At 32.9% G+C, this 15736-nt stretch overlaps 1 protein-coding gene across 9 annotated transcripts; it reads left to right on the top strand.

Annotated features, from left to right (window-relative positions):
• Window positions 1–26: 26 nt before the first annotated feature.
• LOC105318164 (reticulon-1-A) lies at window positions 27–11105 on the top strand. Of its 9 annotated transcripts, none has more exons than XM_066088447.1 (10): window positions 28–568; window positions 1791–1817; window positions 2912–2941; window positions 4016–4090; window positions 6378–6585; window positions 7139–7277; window positions 7399–7468; window positions 7614–7660; window positions 8268–8326; window positions 8788–11105. In XM_066088447.1, the coding sequence occupies exons 1-10, from the start codon at window positions 139–141 to the stop codon at window positions 8834–8836; spliced, it is 1134 nt and encodes a 377-aa protein (XP_065944519.1). In that variant the 5' UTR covers window positions 28–138; the 3' UTR covers window positions 8837–11105. The 9 variants fall into 9 exon arrangements, with proteins under 9 accessions (XP_065944525.1, XP_065944526.1, XP_065944519.1 ...); XM_066088448.1 differs by having other exon boundaries at window positions 4019–4090; XM_066088453.1 differs by lacking the exon at window positions 1791–1817 and having other exon boundaries at window positions 27–247.
• Window positions 11106–15736: the final 4631 nt, after the last annotated feature.

Raw genomic sequence — 15736 nt, forward strand, 5'->3', positions numbered from 1 at the left:
ACGAAAACTCCCGAAACCGGAAACGCCATTGCGCATGTCTGAAAATTACGTCAAGTTCATCTTGCTAACCGACTGAGTGGACAGAGAAATCGACGAAAAAGGAGTATCCAGCCAAACAAGTTTAGTTTACCTTATACAATGGATACAGAAATCGACTCCATGAACAGGGATATAGGCGCTGAAGCGTTTGAGAAGGTGGATAAGATCCCGGAGCAGGACGAGGAGGTGACCACCACGTCATTTTCGGGTGAGACGGTGGAGGCAGACCGTTATGAGCCAGACTATACATCACAAGCGAAAACGTCTGGTTCTGTTAACACTGAAAATCTTTTAGATCTTGACTATGGGGAACAATATGGTCAGAATGCCCCATCAAATTTCGATCAATTTAGTAGTAGCAATACCGATACTGAACCCTTGAAACCCTCTGCACCCCCTGCTTCTGGTTTTGACTTACTAGGTGAAACTGAATCCGATACCTACGAAAACAGTCCCATCACTTCATCCTCAGAAAAAGAAACACCAGTTAAACTGCCCGAAAGAAAAGATGCAGTTGCAGCACCAGCAGGTAATGGGCCAACGGCATCCATCACCATATTGCATCGTGGTTTATTATTGTATAGTTGTAGTTTTGATATTAATGGCTTACTTAATTTATATTTGTTAATAATTATAAAAAAGAATATTTATATAATGGTTGGAAAGAAATTACTGCAGCCTTTTCCTTGTTGCATCAGTTTAGACTGTTATAGAACAACTAACAAATTAACACAGCAGCCAGAGTAGCCTTGCTGATCAGGGTAAAACAGATGAGAAAATAACAGGTCTAAACAATATAGGATTATATTGTTAAAGACAATCTCTTAGAATATTAGATTTACTTGCAGATATACATGTATATTATTGTGATCTCTATAAACATATCAGAAAAGCTAAATTACTTAAACAATTGAGATTATTTTAATGATGGGTGTATTAATAACACATGTTTATTAATACGATGATCTGATTATCAAATAATTTGAATTGTATTAAAATTACCCACAATATATCTGATTATCATATTGCAAACAAAAAACTTGCTACCTACTTCTACTTTGGTAAATGCCAGAAGTGTATTAAATGTATTCTGGTAATTAAATGTACCAACAGTACCATGCAAATCAATTTATTTATCTACAAATATGAAATTTAAAACCTACATAAAATAAATTACTGGCACACTATTCCATATTTTACCTACAGGCATGGTCACTTTTCTGTACAATGCACAAAGTGATAATAATGCAAGCAATACCGGGAACTTGTAAAAAATGAAATTCTAGGTGAATATAGAAATTCAAAGAATTATGACTGCACAGGCAGTGGCCGTATAAAGCAAAAATAGAAGCCATCATGATAAATGCTACATTTTCATTTTATCTTAATTTTAATGATATTCATTGTGATGTCACACATGTACAATTAATCTTATTTAAATTTGAATTAATTAGAAAAACAAGGTAGAATTATTTAATTCAGTTTAAAATACCCATGCACATAAGGTGCTAGCTAGTAATCACTTTACATATACTGGAAAAAACAGAGGCATGGAATGATTAACGGTGACTTCCTTTACACTGAATATTAAAGTTAAAACTAACGCTGGCTCCATTTATACTATACATAATGACTGTGAAAAGGCTGTAGTACTTTCAGAAACTAAATTGGTAGACTGAAATGATAATAATTAGATGCCAACATATGCCTTTAGCTAATATTTCTGCTTTTTGTATCATGGATGCTTTTAGCTGAGAGGACTAAGCCCTTAGAAATTGGTATGTACTCGGTTCATTTATGTATAGCCACCATGCATGATTCTTCGTCTGGTTCCTGACTCTGTTACTTTGTTTCTTTTCTGATGCTTCTGGCACTTCCATCAGTTATTTAATGTAATACTGAGTTCAGTATTAATGCATGGTCAATAATTGAAGTTATGAACACGGTTATTCATGATCTTTGATGATGAGTACGTCTGATGAGTGATGATTTTGTTCAGTAACAAAGACTAATTGATTTACAATTTTGTTAGTTATGGACAATAATTTAAATTTAAAATGTGTTGAACTGTATATTACTTAAAAATTCATATAAGTCTGTCGTTAATTAGAAGGGTAGTAGGGAAGGGAGGCAAGTTCATATATTGTTATGTTTTGCTGAAGTTATAATAATCATTATTCATATTCACTGATCATTCTGTTTATCTCATCAAATTGACCACCATTTACCAATCATATTGATTCATAATTATTCTTAACATCAATGGTATGGTGTGCAGAGGGACATCAGATAATTTATAATGCATATGACTCTCTCCAGAAATTTTTTCAAAAGCGCTGCATTGAATTCCTTTCCCCAATTACCCAATATTATAAGTCAGTTGATTTACATCTTTGTAAATAAAAAAAACCATTTGTATTCAGATTTTCCTCTTATATATATATCTCCAGCTGAATTTAACAAGAATTACAGGAAAAACAAAAGATATATTTGATGAGAAAAGAAAGCAAATCAACCTACGTACATTCCACACCACCCAGATTAGTCCTCCCTTTTCAGTGTTGTAAAGTCTAAGATGTAGGCTTTCTACACAATGTTCTTCTTATTTTAAAAGATTTTTCCACAGCATGCTTTAAAGCTTAATAAGCATTAATTTTCACAAATTTTCTATTGCTTTAATATGTATTGTAATTTCTTGAGAAAAAGTTCTTTGTGTCTATTGATTTCTTTTGTATTAAGTGTTTAATCATGATTAATTGAATAAAGAATATTGCAATAGTATGACATAATGTAAAAATACTTAAATTGATAAATTTTAATTTGAAAAACTTCCATATATCTTTTTTTATCATTGATTCATTTGTTCTTACAGATGATTGGTTGAAAAATGTGGACCCAAGAGGTAAGGCATTTTGTTCTTTTCTTGTATTACATACGTCGTCGTTATGAATAGCTCTATTTTTCATCTTTTGAAACATATTTTTGGGGAGTTGAGGATGTCAGATTAACTGCACATATTAATATTTAAAATCGTAGAGGAAATCTATGAACAGATGCACAGTATCTCTACATTATGGACAAAAACATTGCAACATTAACTGTATTTTTCAAAAATGACTATAACAATAAACTGTATTGACGTATGGGTTGGCAGTTTAAAAAAACCTAAATCAATCATGATGCACACCATGTATATCAGTATATGTTATGTATATTTTAAATTGAGCCCATGTAAATACCACAGAGTTTGATGCTCTACCAGAATAATTAAGTTATCTGAGCAACAGTACAGAGTAATAAGGATGACCCAGGGGATACAGAAGTAAGTGGTAGGGTAGGACTATTGGATTCTTAACAAATGGAGAAACCATTCCTCCATAGTTATTATCGTCCTAAAACTAGAGTTAGACATAACAAACTGACAGAATTTTTGGTGCAGTATTATAACTCTAGTAGTAGGCTGGTATCCTGATTCAGGTATTGAGTCATACAGTGGAAGTATTGATCTGTTTGAGGGAAAGAAATGATTTCTACTAATGGGTATCCACTCCAATTGAACTGTACATGAATTTCAAAGTGTAGAAAATACTGTCTGCCCAGTTTCTCTTTCCAAATAAAGGAGTATGCCAATTTAAACACATTTTGATAGGTGTTTTAGTTTAAAATTACTTGTTGGATTATTTTTGTAAATGAAGGACTATAGCTGATTGTGGCTCTTGAAGAGCAATTCAGAGCGTGTAATGCTATGCAACTAGAGCTCCTTTATTAGAACAGCATCCGATTTCTGCAGTATTGATCCGATTGACAAACCACTCTCAAGCAGAATGATTTCAAAATGTCACAGCAGTACTCTCTGTTGGCACAAGTTATTTGCCACTCTGGCAACAGGCTTCAGGAGATTTCACAACTAAATCAGTAAAAATATGTCATATTTTCACAGAAGATTTTGTCATTGAGATATATTACATATTACTAGTAGGACAAAAGAGTAAAATCGAGAAGAAAGATGAAGCAAAAGTGGAAAATGAAAGTAGCGCTGGGGTGTATACATGTAAGTCAGGCATGAGGTGAAATGTACCATAGAAAGATTCGTTTGTTTCCCCATATGTTTATATGCACTATTTGCTTATTAGTAGTGCTAAATACTAAAGATTACCTATTTAGGGAACATAGATACATATATGTTCTGATGGATATGCATCCTTGATTGGTGAGATGTGACCAGAATACAGATCCAGCAAATTGTAGGCTGCTTCTTGATGTTGAATTTGTCTTGCTTCATGGAAAATTTACTTATCATGAATGAGGTGTACATATTTATAATTATTTTTGGGGGGCCTTATGAAAAAATTATTTGAAATATTGCAGAAAGCAATTTTGGTTCAGATGGAGGAGGGATAAATTTGCATGCTGAATGACCATGCAACTTTCATGATAGTATTTTGTCCTTGACTTTACAGCTTATTAAATGAACAAAGATGGGGGCCCTTAATAGTTCTAAAAACAGGGAATATGCATTGCATGTCAACATAAATTGCAGTATCCTGAGCACTAAAATTATATTGTTTACGGTTGAGCATGTTTTTCTACACTACAAGCCATAATATATTGTATTTAAGGATGTGATCCCAGGCGCTTCCTGTGTTCAACATGTTCTAAGTATACCAGTATCAAACATCTGCATAAATATATAAAACGATAGGTCAATTTCTCCTAAACATTCTTCAGGTTTTATAATCATTGTAGTGTTTACTTTATCTGTTGTAAGGTGTGTGTTTATTCAGAGAAAAATGAGACGTTGTGTATATTAATAAAGCAGCCATTTCTTTGAGTGAACCACCCATACAGGAAAACACACTGAGCCAAGTGCATTGTAAGAGGCATGTGATGAGCAGAAATTGAATTACAATTGTAGTCACTTGTGTTTATGCCTTTGACAAAAGCTTGTTTCACATTCCTGGTTTCCTTTGTAAGTTAAAAAAAAGGAAATGTTTGATTAAGAACATTGAAGTGTGTTAAACATTGAAGTTGAGTTGTTACAGCTGTTTTGGTTTTTTTTTTTAAAGAATTTATAAGCTAGTGGAATAAGAGAAAGTACATGTATTACTGATTCTAAAATATTTCAAGAAATTTATCATACTGACATTTTAAAGAAATAAATGATACCATTTTCATATTTCTTAGCCAGAACTTTGATCTAAAATGAATCATTCAGTGCAGATTTATTTTTAAATGGGACACCCTCTTACGATTGGCTACAGATAGGAAGATCTATACTTTTAATTAGTTCACTCTGTGTTACCTCATCATCTTGCAAATCCAATATTAATGAGCAACATGAAAAAAAGGGGATGACTCAGGGAGGGAATATTCCATGATGAGGCTGTCAGGTAAATAAAACACAGAGTTGAGGGCAACCTTCTGCCACTGATCTCTGTTTATCTGTAGATATAGGCATCTGATGGAGGTTTGTCAGTTTGATTGTGAATTCTGTCTCTATCAAATATTGGGTTAGTTCAACTCTGGCCAGCTAAATATGATTGATTTTTAGACATTGTCTCGGTCTGGTCTGTCATGACAAAGAGTCAACACATCCCTGTGTGCTTGTCAAAGTGTATAATTTCTACATGTATGCAAATATTTCTTGATACTGTATGCTTTTATTAGCTTCATAATATGTTGACATAGTGAGAGGGGGCTGAATGGGTGCTCTATAGTTCAGGTGTTGTTAGTTTCATCTGAAGGACATGCATATAAATTGTGCATATGTAATTCATGCATGCTGTGACCCAAAAGTGAATCCACTGCTTATCAAGAAATATCTTTCACAAAAGATATTATCCTGAAGCCTTAAGTCAGAACATGACATATTTGATTGCAGCATGCTGATAGGGGATCAGGAAAGTGTACAATGTAGGACTGTCAATACATATACATTTATATACTAAACCGTACAATATTGGAAATCTGTACAGTGCATTTGAATATGTACATTAACTTTGTAGAATACTAAGGCAGTACTAAAACTAGAATACATTCAAAAGTGTATTTTTTATTGGTTTGATAAGAACTGTAAACAATTTAAAGATGAGTGTTTTTTTCTAACAGAAGTATTGATTTTAAAATTGGAAATGTATATGATAGTTACCGGTATATAGGATTTTTTAGTTATTAAACTTTGATATACCAGCAATATTTATGAATCTGTCGTTTAATGTTAGTCCATTGTACTTGTATACAGATATTCACAAGTGAAGAGCAGTGAAATATTTTTAAGATCCTCTATTTGATTTTGGTTACAAGCTCTTTCTATATGAATGGTTCCTATTTTGATACAGTGCTGGATCTGATCTACTGGCGGGATGTGAAGAAGACAGGAGTGGTCTTTGGCTCCATGTTGTTTGTCCTTCTGTCACTCTCCTGTTTCTCTGTCCTGAGCGTGCTGGCCTATCTCTCCCTGGCCGTCCTAACTGTCACCCTCAGCTTCAGGATCTACAAGAATGTCCTGCAGGCTGTACAGAAGTCCGGAGAGGGCCACCCCTTCAAGTAAGTGGGCCACCCCTCCCATTCAAGTGGACCTAGTTATGAGAGTGTAAGAGAGGGTCGCTAAGAACGAGAGCAGTTTTAAATATCTTGTTTAGATGTTTGGCCTTGGAAAAGGAACATTAGGAAACATGATAGTGTTATTTTTAGTCTTGAAATATTTCGGTCAACGAACTGCAAAGAAAAAACCTTATTTCTGCATTAGGTTTTGTTGTTGGCCAGAATGAAGTTATACTGCTAATATTAGAAATCATACTGACTTATGAAATTTATTGATCTATTTTTTTTAAATCTTTTGAAAGCCTTGTTTAACAGTTGGTTCTAAGAAACTTTTGAATCTACATGTGTAAATTTTAAATTTTAATAAAGAACAATGATATGTTTATACACATTACACATGCCACAAAGACATGATCTAACAGTTTTATTGAAACAATCAAGATTCTCCTTTTTAATTCATAAACATTTCTACATTGGCACAGTAAACGATGGACAAAGAATCCTGATTCTTGGGTTTGGTTTAATATTAGGGTAATATATGTCTATTCTATTTTAGACACTTCCTGGAAATGAACATTGACTTACCAGAAGACAAAGCCCGAGATGCTGTTGTTGATATTCTGAAGCACCTTAACTGCACCTTCCGGGAGCTTAGGCGCCTGTTTTTGGTGGAGGATTTAGTAGACTCTATCAAGGTAACAAACTTACAAGAATAGAATTGTTTTGAATGAAAGCTTGATGGTCAGTGCATACAAACAAGGCTGCTTTTATAACCACATCATTGTGCTATTCATCATGTCCCTTGAAATTTTACAGTTTGGACTTCTTCTGTGGGTGTTGACCTATGTTGGATCCTGGTTCAATGGCATGACTTTAATCATCTTGGGTAGGTAAACCATACTCTGGGGGCAAGAAATTGTCTAAAAAATTAAGGACAGTTGATAAAAACTTGACATGTATATATATATATATATATAAATTTATTTCATAAGTTTAAAACTATGTCTTTATTTTATTGTTTTTCATTTCAGCTGTAGTTGCTATCTTCACTTTGCCCAAAGTGTATGAAACATACAAGGTAAATATAATAAAAATACAAATTATCATAATGACTGATTACACATAGGCTTTTAAGGTACCTCACTACACCTAGACTTACACTTTTTAAGACTACGTCACAAGATGGCGATTTAAATGTTTTGTTGAACTGTTTATATCGTTTGTTTGGGTTGAATATCATCCTAGCTCAGTGGTTAAAGTATTGGGCATCTGAACCGCAGATCATGAGTTCGAATCCACCTGGAGCTTTTGTTTATGTTTACTGAATAAAATTTTGGAAAATGTAATTTTTCATCCAAAGTTGCACATTTTTTTTGCCTTTATGACTTGAATACTTCTTATCCATATGATATCTATCATAATCAAGTAATTTTCTGCTAATTTGAGAAAATATTTAAAGGTGTAGTGAGCCACCTGAAACCTAAAGTATAAATTTTGCAAACTTTCATTTGGTGATAGCTTCTGGACAGGATATTGAACTAATTATTGTTCAAATGGGCAGAGAGAGAGAGAGAGGAGAGAAAAATAAGAGAAGATTGCATTATACAATCCATATATATATACACTATGATAACACTTCTCTATAGTTTTTCTTATTATAATTTTTCCTGTCTGTTTATTTTTAGGTTCAGATTGATAACTACGTTGATCTGGCACGCACACAAAAAGACAATGTTTGGAAACAGTAAGTCAAGGATTATCTAACTTTGTCAATGTATACTTGAATGTTTATCAGCAAGAAGTCATTTGGAAATGTTCATTAAACATGAATTTAAAATGTAAGTTTGCTATCTAGGAATAAAGTTTAAAAAGAAACAAAGATCAAAAATTAAATTTTCATTCATTGTTTTACATTTAAAAAACTTCTTCTGAATATATGTGCCAATTACTGTAGTAAGCAAAATGTATCAGGTGTCCTATTGATTGTAAAGCATTTACACATGTTCATATGATGTTAATTTAAAAGCACAAATTTGGGAAATTCCAAGCTTTGCAGAAAAAAATCTTAATAATGTCTTGTAAATACCTTACAAATATACGAAATAAAACTGACACAAAGAAGAGTTATGAAATGAAATTCCTCTGAATAGAGTAGAAGTCTCAGAGTTTTTGATTCATTCTCAGTGTATTGTTTTATTTTATCAGAGTCCAGGAAAAGGTTCCCTTTTTGAAGAAAAAGGAGAAGAAGCAATAAGCTGGCTGATAGAAATGAATAGTAATGAATTATCAACAAAACATGTAGCTTTTTGTGGACTGTAGTCTAATCAGTTGTGTGTTGTCACCAGAGACTTGTGAATATATTTGTGTAAAATATTGACTGTATTAAGCAGGCTAGCTATTTATATTTGTTGATTTTTTTGGAAAAAAACATTTGTATTTATAGTTATTGAGTAGAGATTTGAGAACAGTGTGTACAGGGAAAGTTTCCATTCGGTATATGTGTGAGTGAGATTGGCCTTGAAGTCCTTTAACCCCACATACATGTAATGCCCCACCTAAATTTTGCTATTGATATGTACAAATGTTTAAAGTCCTTTGTCCAACACATTTAATTCATTACCGTAGTTATTCAGAAATCATAATATTTTTGTTATTCCTTTGTTGAATGGTTGACGGGGTATGATTTGTTTATAGTATGTTGAATGTCTTGTTTGTTCTTGATAATTTTATTTCTTTATTTTGCCAACATGTCTCCTTAGCGTGCTATTTTTATGTTATAATTATGTCCACCAGTTACCCCTTCTTCTTGAAGTGCTATTATTTTGTAAATTTTCGCTTCCAACATCACTTAGATTTATAAAACCAAAGTTAGCCAGTTATTATGGCTCCTCACCTGTGCCATTATGCCAGCCTTGTTTGTATCTATGTCTAGTATTGATTTTTACTACCTAGAGTGGACTAAAACCGAATGTCTCAAATCAAATCCTAGCATGTCCCAACTTGGAAGATAGTTTCAGTAATTTTACACCCTATGCTATTTTATGTATCAGAATAGTCGATTTTTGAAGAACAAAATTGGACATGTCCAAAAGTCCCAAATGAATCCAGAATTTGTATGATAGGACTTTTGATCTCGATGCACATTGTAATAATTAGTAGGAAAGAGATGAAAACAATGGAAGAAACTTCGTGCACCTAGTGTCTCTGAAGAGTCTCTGAATGTTTACATGACATTAGTTGCATAATACTATTCTTTATAATAACATCAGCAACTTTGTATTACCTTGTTTGTCTTGAAGACAAGTTATTTTTTCCACAGCCCATGCTTGTGAGGCTTACGGTATTTGTATCCATAGTACATGTAACTTAATGATGTATTACATATAGCTTCTATGAAATTTTTCAATGTATAACATATATAATGGAGCAATACTCCTGTGGTGTGGTGTAGTCTTTTTTTTTTTAACTGTACATCAACTGTTGTGGCTGTGCAGTTTAAACAAAGATGTTATGAGGGATTGATGGTGTATTTTCACCAACAGATGATGTCTGGCACATATATTTGGTTATTATGTGAATACAATGGTTGTTGTACATTTATTACTGATGCTGGATTATGTAAACAATGCTATACCTTGCTTATTTATCTTAACGTTTATGAAACTACTTTCCATCATTATTAAAGCTTTTTTGTTGGTGATAAAAAATGTATTCTTTTAGCAGTGCTGAAAAACTAATACATGTATGTGCATTTCATAGGATGAGTATGATTTCAGTGTACATTCTAGTCCTACACTTCGGTTAGTTAGATGATGGAAATTTGACAGCATTTCCCCCATTTTTGTAACACCTTTCAAGGATTTGTCATTGCTTGCTGGTGATGGACAAATAATTTCTTATAGACAAACTACAATTGTCTCCCTTGACCAAGTCATTAATTTGCAAAATTCAAAATTTTGTGTGTAAATATTAAACTTCAGCAGCAATACATTGTAAGGAGTAAGGTGTCTGTACAGAGTTGTTTGTCATGTACTTAATATAACATTGAACAAGGGGATAGTAACATGTAGTAGATAAAGAAGTTAATTGATCTCAATGTACATACCATTATAATGCAGAAAACTGAACTATGTATTATAGATTCATGATTGTGTGAAAAGTCTTTAATTAACTGACACCTCTACATATTCAAATTCTTTCTGAAATTCGAGACAAATATGAAATAAAAAGCTTTCTTTGATTTATCCATGGAATCGAAATGATTGAATTTTTTTTTTTAAAGTGTAACAAGTATTATAAACATTTGTAATGGACACTACGAGCACATTATTTTTGACCCAGCCTTTCCTGAATACTCAGATGTGTTGATGTTATTTTTGTCCAGTCATACACCTTGTTCAACAAATTCCTTTTTCTCTTGCCCTGTTAAGTTGAAGCTTAACTTGTATAAATTTGTCTTCTGTCTGGCTTGAAATTTGTGACTTTAGATGTTCTTACAAAAATAAACTGAATGTTCAATATCGCATCTGAATTTCTGTATTCTATGCTCAGCAGGTTATGTTAATATTTTCTGTAATGATCGCTACCTTCAAAGCCTGCATGAATCATCAAGGAAAGCATTTTATTTGTTATATGAATATTTAATTTTTTCTTTTAAAAATTGATAAATTAGTCAGAGTAATTTAAAGTAATAAAATTACTGTTAGTCTACATCAGTACGTTAGATAAAAAAAAAAGGCAAATTCTTTGATGGAGTCTGGCACCAACATGATGGATTTTCTGCAGTCCATGACTTTTTTTTATCTCATTTTGTCCGCCGTTCCATCTGCCTGTCTGTAAACTTTTGACATAATCGACTTCTCCTTCATAACCCACTGGACCGATTTCAACCATACTTTGCACAAAGAATTCTAAGGTGAAAGGGAAAATGAAGGTCCATGCCCTATTTCAAAGGGAGATAATTATTGACAATTTGTTGGCATCTTTCAAATCTTTAAAGCATAACTCGGGTGGAAGCATCTACATGTAGTGTATATTCAACGGAAGATTGTTTAAGGTAGTACGAAACACCCCTGATATTATTTATTTGAAATATTTTCTGAAATACACAAATATGATGTAAAAATTAATTTCAGTCCATTATGTTAAGAAAAAAATATAAATCATACCCATCAATTTCTCAAGGCCAAATAAAATTAGGATACAACGTATTTCGATAATTTTGAAACATACATTTGGATGGTGTTCATATGATTTTTGTGCAATTTAGCCTTATATCATTTAAAAATGCGTAACTTGTGTTCTTTTCAAAGTAAAGACCTGAAATTTGGACACAACCACCGCCAGTATTTAAGCTTTATGTCAAGCAAATTAAAGGTCATATCAGATGGTCAAAAGTCAAATCTGATGACGTCATCTAGGATTTTTATTAATTTATACCTCCGTCAAACATACTTAAACCGTAATTAATTTAAAACCAATGGTTAAATTTTCTCTATTTTGATACATTTTAATTACAGGGTTATGCCAATCATACTGTTTAATTTTATTCAAATTTGAATGATACATTTTTTTTAGATACCGTTAAGTGCTCCAAATTTTCGTCTTAAAAGAGTATTCACAAGCACTAGTTTTACATTATCTTGCATGAGGAATTATCTTAAGTTACCAGTTAGAATTTAATTATTTCAGTATTTTTAAGTAACAAGAAGGTCTCCTGTTTAAATAGCAGCACAAATATTATTAATATCTTGAAAAAAAACTCAATGGCATAGAAAAATTATAACAATGACTATTTCATTTTACACTCCACTGAAAGGAGATTCCAATGGTAGGTTTGGGGCGATGTGGGCCAAAATTGTGAGGTAGGATTTTTTTCAAATTTTACGTATTTAAAGATTTCATTCCAAAGAAAAAAATATAAAAATTTCAGAAAAATTGAGTTATAGGAAAAATTTAGCTTAAATATCTGTTTTGTACTACCTTAAATCACGCCGTTCGGTGAAATGGTTGGGCCCACAAAGGAAGTCAAAGTTTTACATAGGAATATTTAGAGAACAATTTAGAGAAAAACCAGTTGGCCAGAAAAGCTTTATTTTAGTAGAAGCATCCTTGGGCAGTATAGATCCAATATTGTTCAAATACCGACCTCCGGGGGTAGGGTGAAGATATAATGGAGCAGGGTCGAATATTTACATAATAATGTTTAGGAAAAATCTTTTAAAATCGTCGCAAAAACCAATTGGCTAGAAATGCTATGCATAACTTGTGTAGAAGCATCCTCGAGTAAGAGAGATTTAAATGTTTAAATCATGATCCCCAAGGATAGGGTTGGGCCACAATGGGGGATTTACATATGCACATAGAAATATTTAGAGAAAAATCTTTAAAAATCTTTTTAAAACCATTCATCCAGAAGGGCAATCTCCAGACTCTTTTTTCCCATACAAAACGGGCATGTCATTTCGTCGAAAGTTAATTATGATTAATTGTAAAAGATATACAGCTGACTTCATGTACATCATTAAAGAGATTCAATAGCAATTTGTAACAGTCTGCTGTTGTAGAATGAAAGTCACAAACTGCCATGCAGTGAGAACACGCCCTCGCCGCCACTCCAGATAACATCCACATCTGTAGATGGATGTTAGGTAATCTACATTTGATCATCGACATGTCACCGAGGTAGAACCATTATATAACGACTTTCGGTAGGACGTAACTATCTATTTCTTGTATCAAAAAAATTTGAATATGACGCTGGTTTCAAGTGAGATATACATAGATTGCATAGTCTTAAACTACAAGCCAGACAAATCTTGTTGATTTCAGAGAGTCATGCTGAATGGCCAACAATGAAATAGACAGGCGTACATCATATTGCTGTTTTACACAACTACCCAAAGTCCAAGCTCTTGTTAAAATGGTTCTAATATGCAGCGAGTTGTCGCCTATGATCAGCTCCATTGCAATGGCTATTTAAGAGTAGGCGTTAGATTACATAATGGACCATCAGTTCCCCAGCCAACCAGATAGTTATCCACTTCAAGAATTGTCCAGCATTTTTAATATCAAATAACCTTGCTTAAGTATGAAAATTCTTTAACCTTCATAATGATTGTCATTCGCACAACTGTCTGAAACATGCCTCTATCTTATACCAATCTAAATCAAAGTACTGAAGAACTGACGGGAGTTGATTTTGTCGATGTTTATTTGATATGTTATTTTGCATGACAAATACATGTAGTTTCTAATTTGAATTACGCACATCTTTATAATATGAAATTTTGGACCCCCATATGAATCATGTTAAATAATATTTAAAGATAAAATTAATTCAATCAAACTATGTATCAGTATTAGAAATATTTCTCGAAATTTGTTTGGGTCCAAGCAATATTGAACTCTAGTCTCGTTCAACCAAACGCTCGGCTGACACCGTAAATCTCCGACAAGGATTTACGGAGACAGCCGAGCGTCGAGTTGAACGAGACTATCTTGAACTCTGGCGTAGGAATACATACAACTTCAAAAAATATCTAAATTGTTCGTACCATTTAAAATCTGACTATTTTGAAGGTATTTATAAATAAGTTTCCTTAAAAAACAATGCTTTAGCATACATTACATCGAATTCATCAATTATTTTCAAGAACTAAGTCTTGTCAGCAGCAATGATTTGTGCTGAGGTCCAAACACTGTTTCACTTTCGGTTTGTCTGAGTAACTGCATATGAGAGTTGATTAAAATCAACTCCCAAAAATGCATCTTTTTCTAGGTGTGTGAGATGGTGGTGGATCATGGTTTGAACAATTCAGAATCTACACTATAGACAGACGCTTTGTTGTAAAATTTTTCATTCTGCAATGGTTCTTGGGACACTTATCGTATTTTCACGTTTTAAAAAATTATTGAATTCTTTTATAAAAGCATTAAGTCCTTCATCTTAATTAGGATACCCATTCTTACACGAGTTTGGTTGAAATTGGCTTAATTAGTGGTTCTCGAGAGAAAGTAAATGTAAAAGTAAAAAAAAAAAATGATACAGACAGACGGCATCGGACGGACGACAACGACATAATAATAACTATCAGAGAAAGAAATGACAACGGTTGATTGAAAAAAATCCTTCAATGTCTACTTAACGGATGCATAATTTGTCAATGGTACGCTTTTTGCACTGTGCTTTTGAGGCGGGGATACCTTAAATTTTTAAAGGAATATAATCGATTGTGTAAATCGTAACCTTGTGATGTTACGTCACTAATGTCATACGATGATATGGTTTTTTTTAGATCGATATAGATTAGAAGCATCTTAACCAGACCTTGGACTTCTGGTAGGACGTAACTATCTATATTTCTTGCGTCAAAACAAGTTAAACAAGTCGCTGGTTTCAAGCGAAATATGCATGGATTGCTTAGTTTTAGCTCAAATGCCAGAGAAATCTTGTTGATTTCTAAGACCCATATCCGAGTGGCCAGCAATGAAATAGACAGGCATTTGTCACAGCTAGTGCTGTTTGACACAACTACCCAAAGTCCAAGCTCTTGTTTAAAATGATTCTATCAGTGCGTTATCCGGGACAGCTTATACAAGATGCGAAAGAGCCCCAACGATTACCTTAGTATGGCTCAATCCTGTTTGGGATTCACAGACTTGAAATCTAACAATTCAATGGTAATGCAAGATAAATTGATAGAGAAAAAGTATGTTGCTCAAAAATTAATTCAAAGGGGAATGAAAGATACAGAATATAAATGGAGCTGGTTTTCTAAATCTCTCAAAAATAACTTATTCCATTCAATGACCAGAGGATGAAGAATAATACACGACTCGTACTTGTCTGTAAATGATGAAATAACCTAGCCAACGGTAGGTTAAAGTTATTTCACTTCCTTTTGCAATAGGTAGAGAAGAGAAACTTTTTAAAAATATATAATACCTGTGACATCAGCTATGATATGAAACAAGAATATATCCAAGGTAATCTTTCCTGGAAAGTATTTTATATACATGTATTTGTTTGTGTATGTCCTTAATCTCCCTATTAATTAAAAGTCTAAACAATCGCTATAAAACTTTTTATATCATACACTAAAATCCTTTATATAACTCCTTCTTGAATGACCAATGTCGAAAAAAAAATAAT

The sequence above is a fragment of the Magallana gigas genome, chromosome 6, assembly GCF_963853765.1.
Source record: "Magallana gigas chromosome 6, xbMagGiga1.1, whole genome shotgun sequence".
Classification (NCBI taxonomy): Eukaryota; Metazoa; Mollusca; class Bivalvia; order Ostreida; family Ostreidae; genus Magallana; species Magallana gigas.

Excerpts from the sequence above, each read along its gene's own strand:
- LOC105318164 (XM_066088447.1), top strand. The coding sequence starts at position 139 with ATGGATACAGAAATCGACTCCATGAACAGGGATATAGGCGCTGAAGCG. Across the intron at positions 2,942-4,015 it reads GAAAAATGTGGACCCAAGAG|TAGGACAAAAGAGTAAAATC; the intron begins GTAAGGCATTTT and ends ACATATTACTAG. Across the intron at positions 4,091-6,377 it reads TAGCGCTGGGGTGTATACAT|TGCTGGATCTGATCTACTGG; the intron begins GTAAGTCAGGCA and ends ATTTTGATACAG.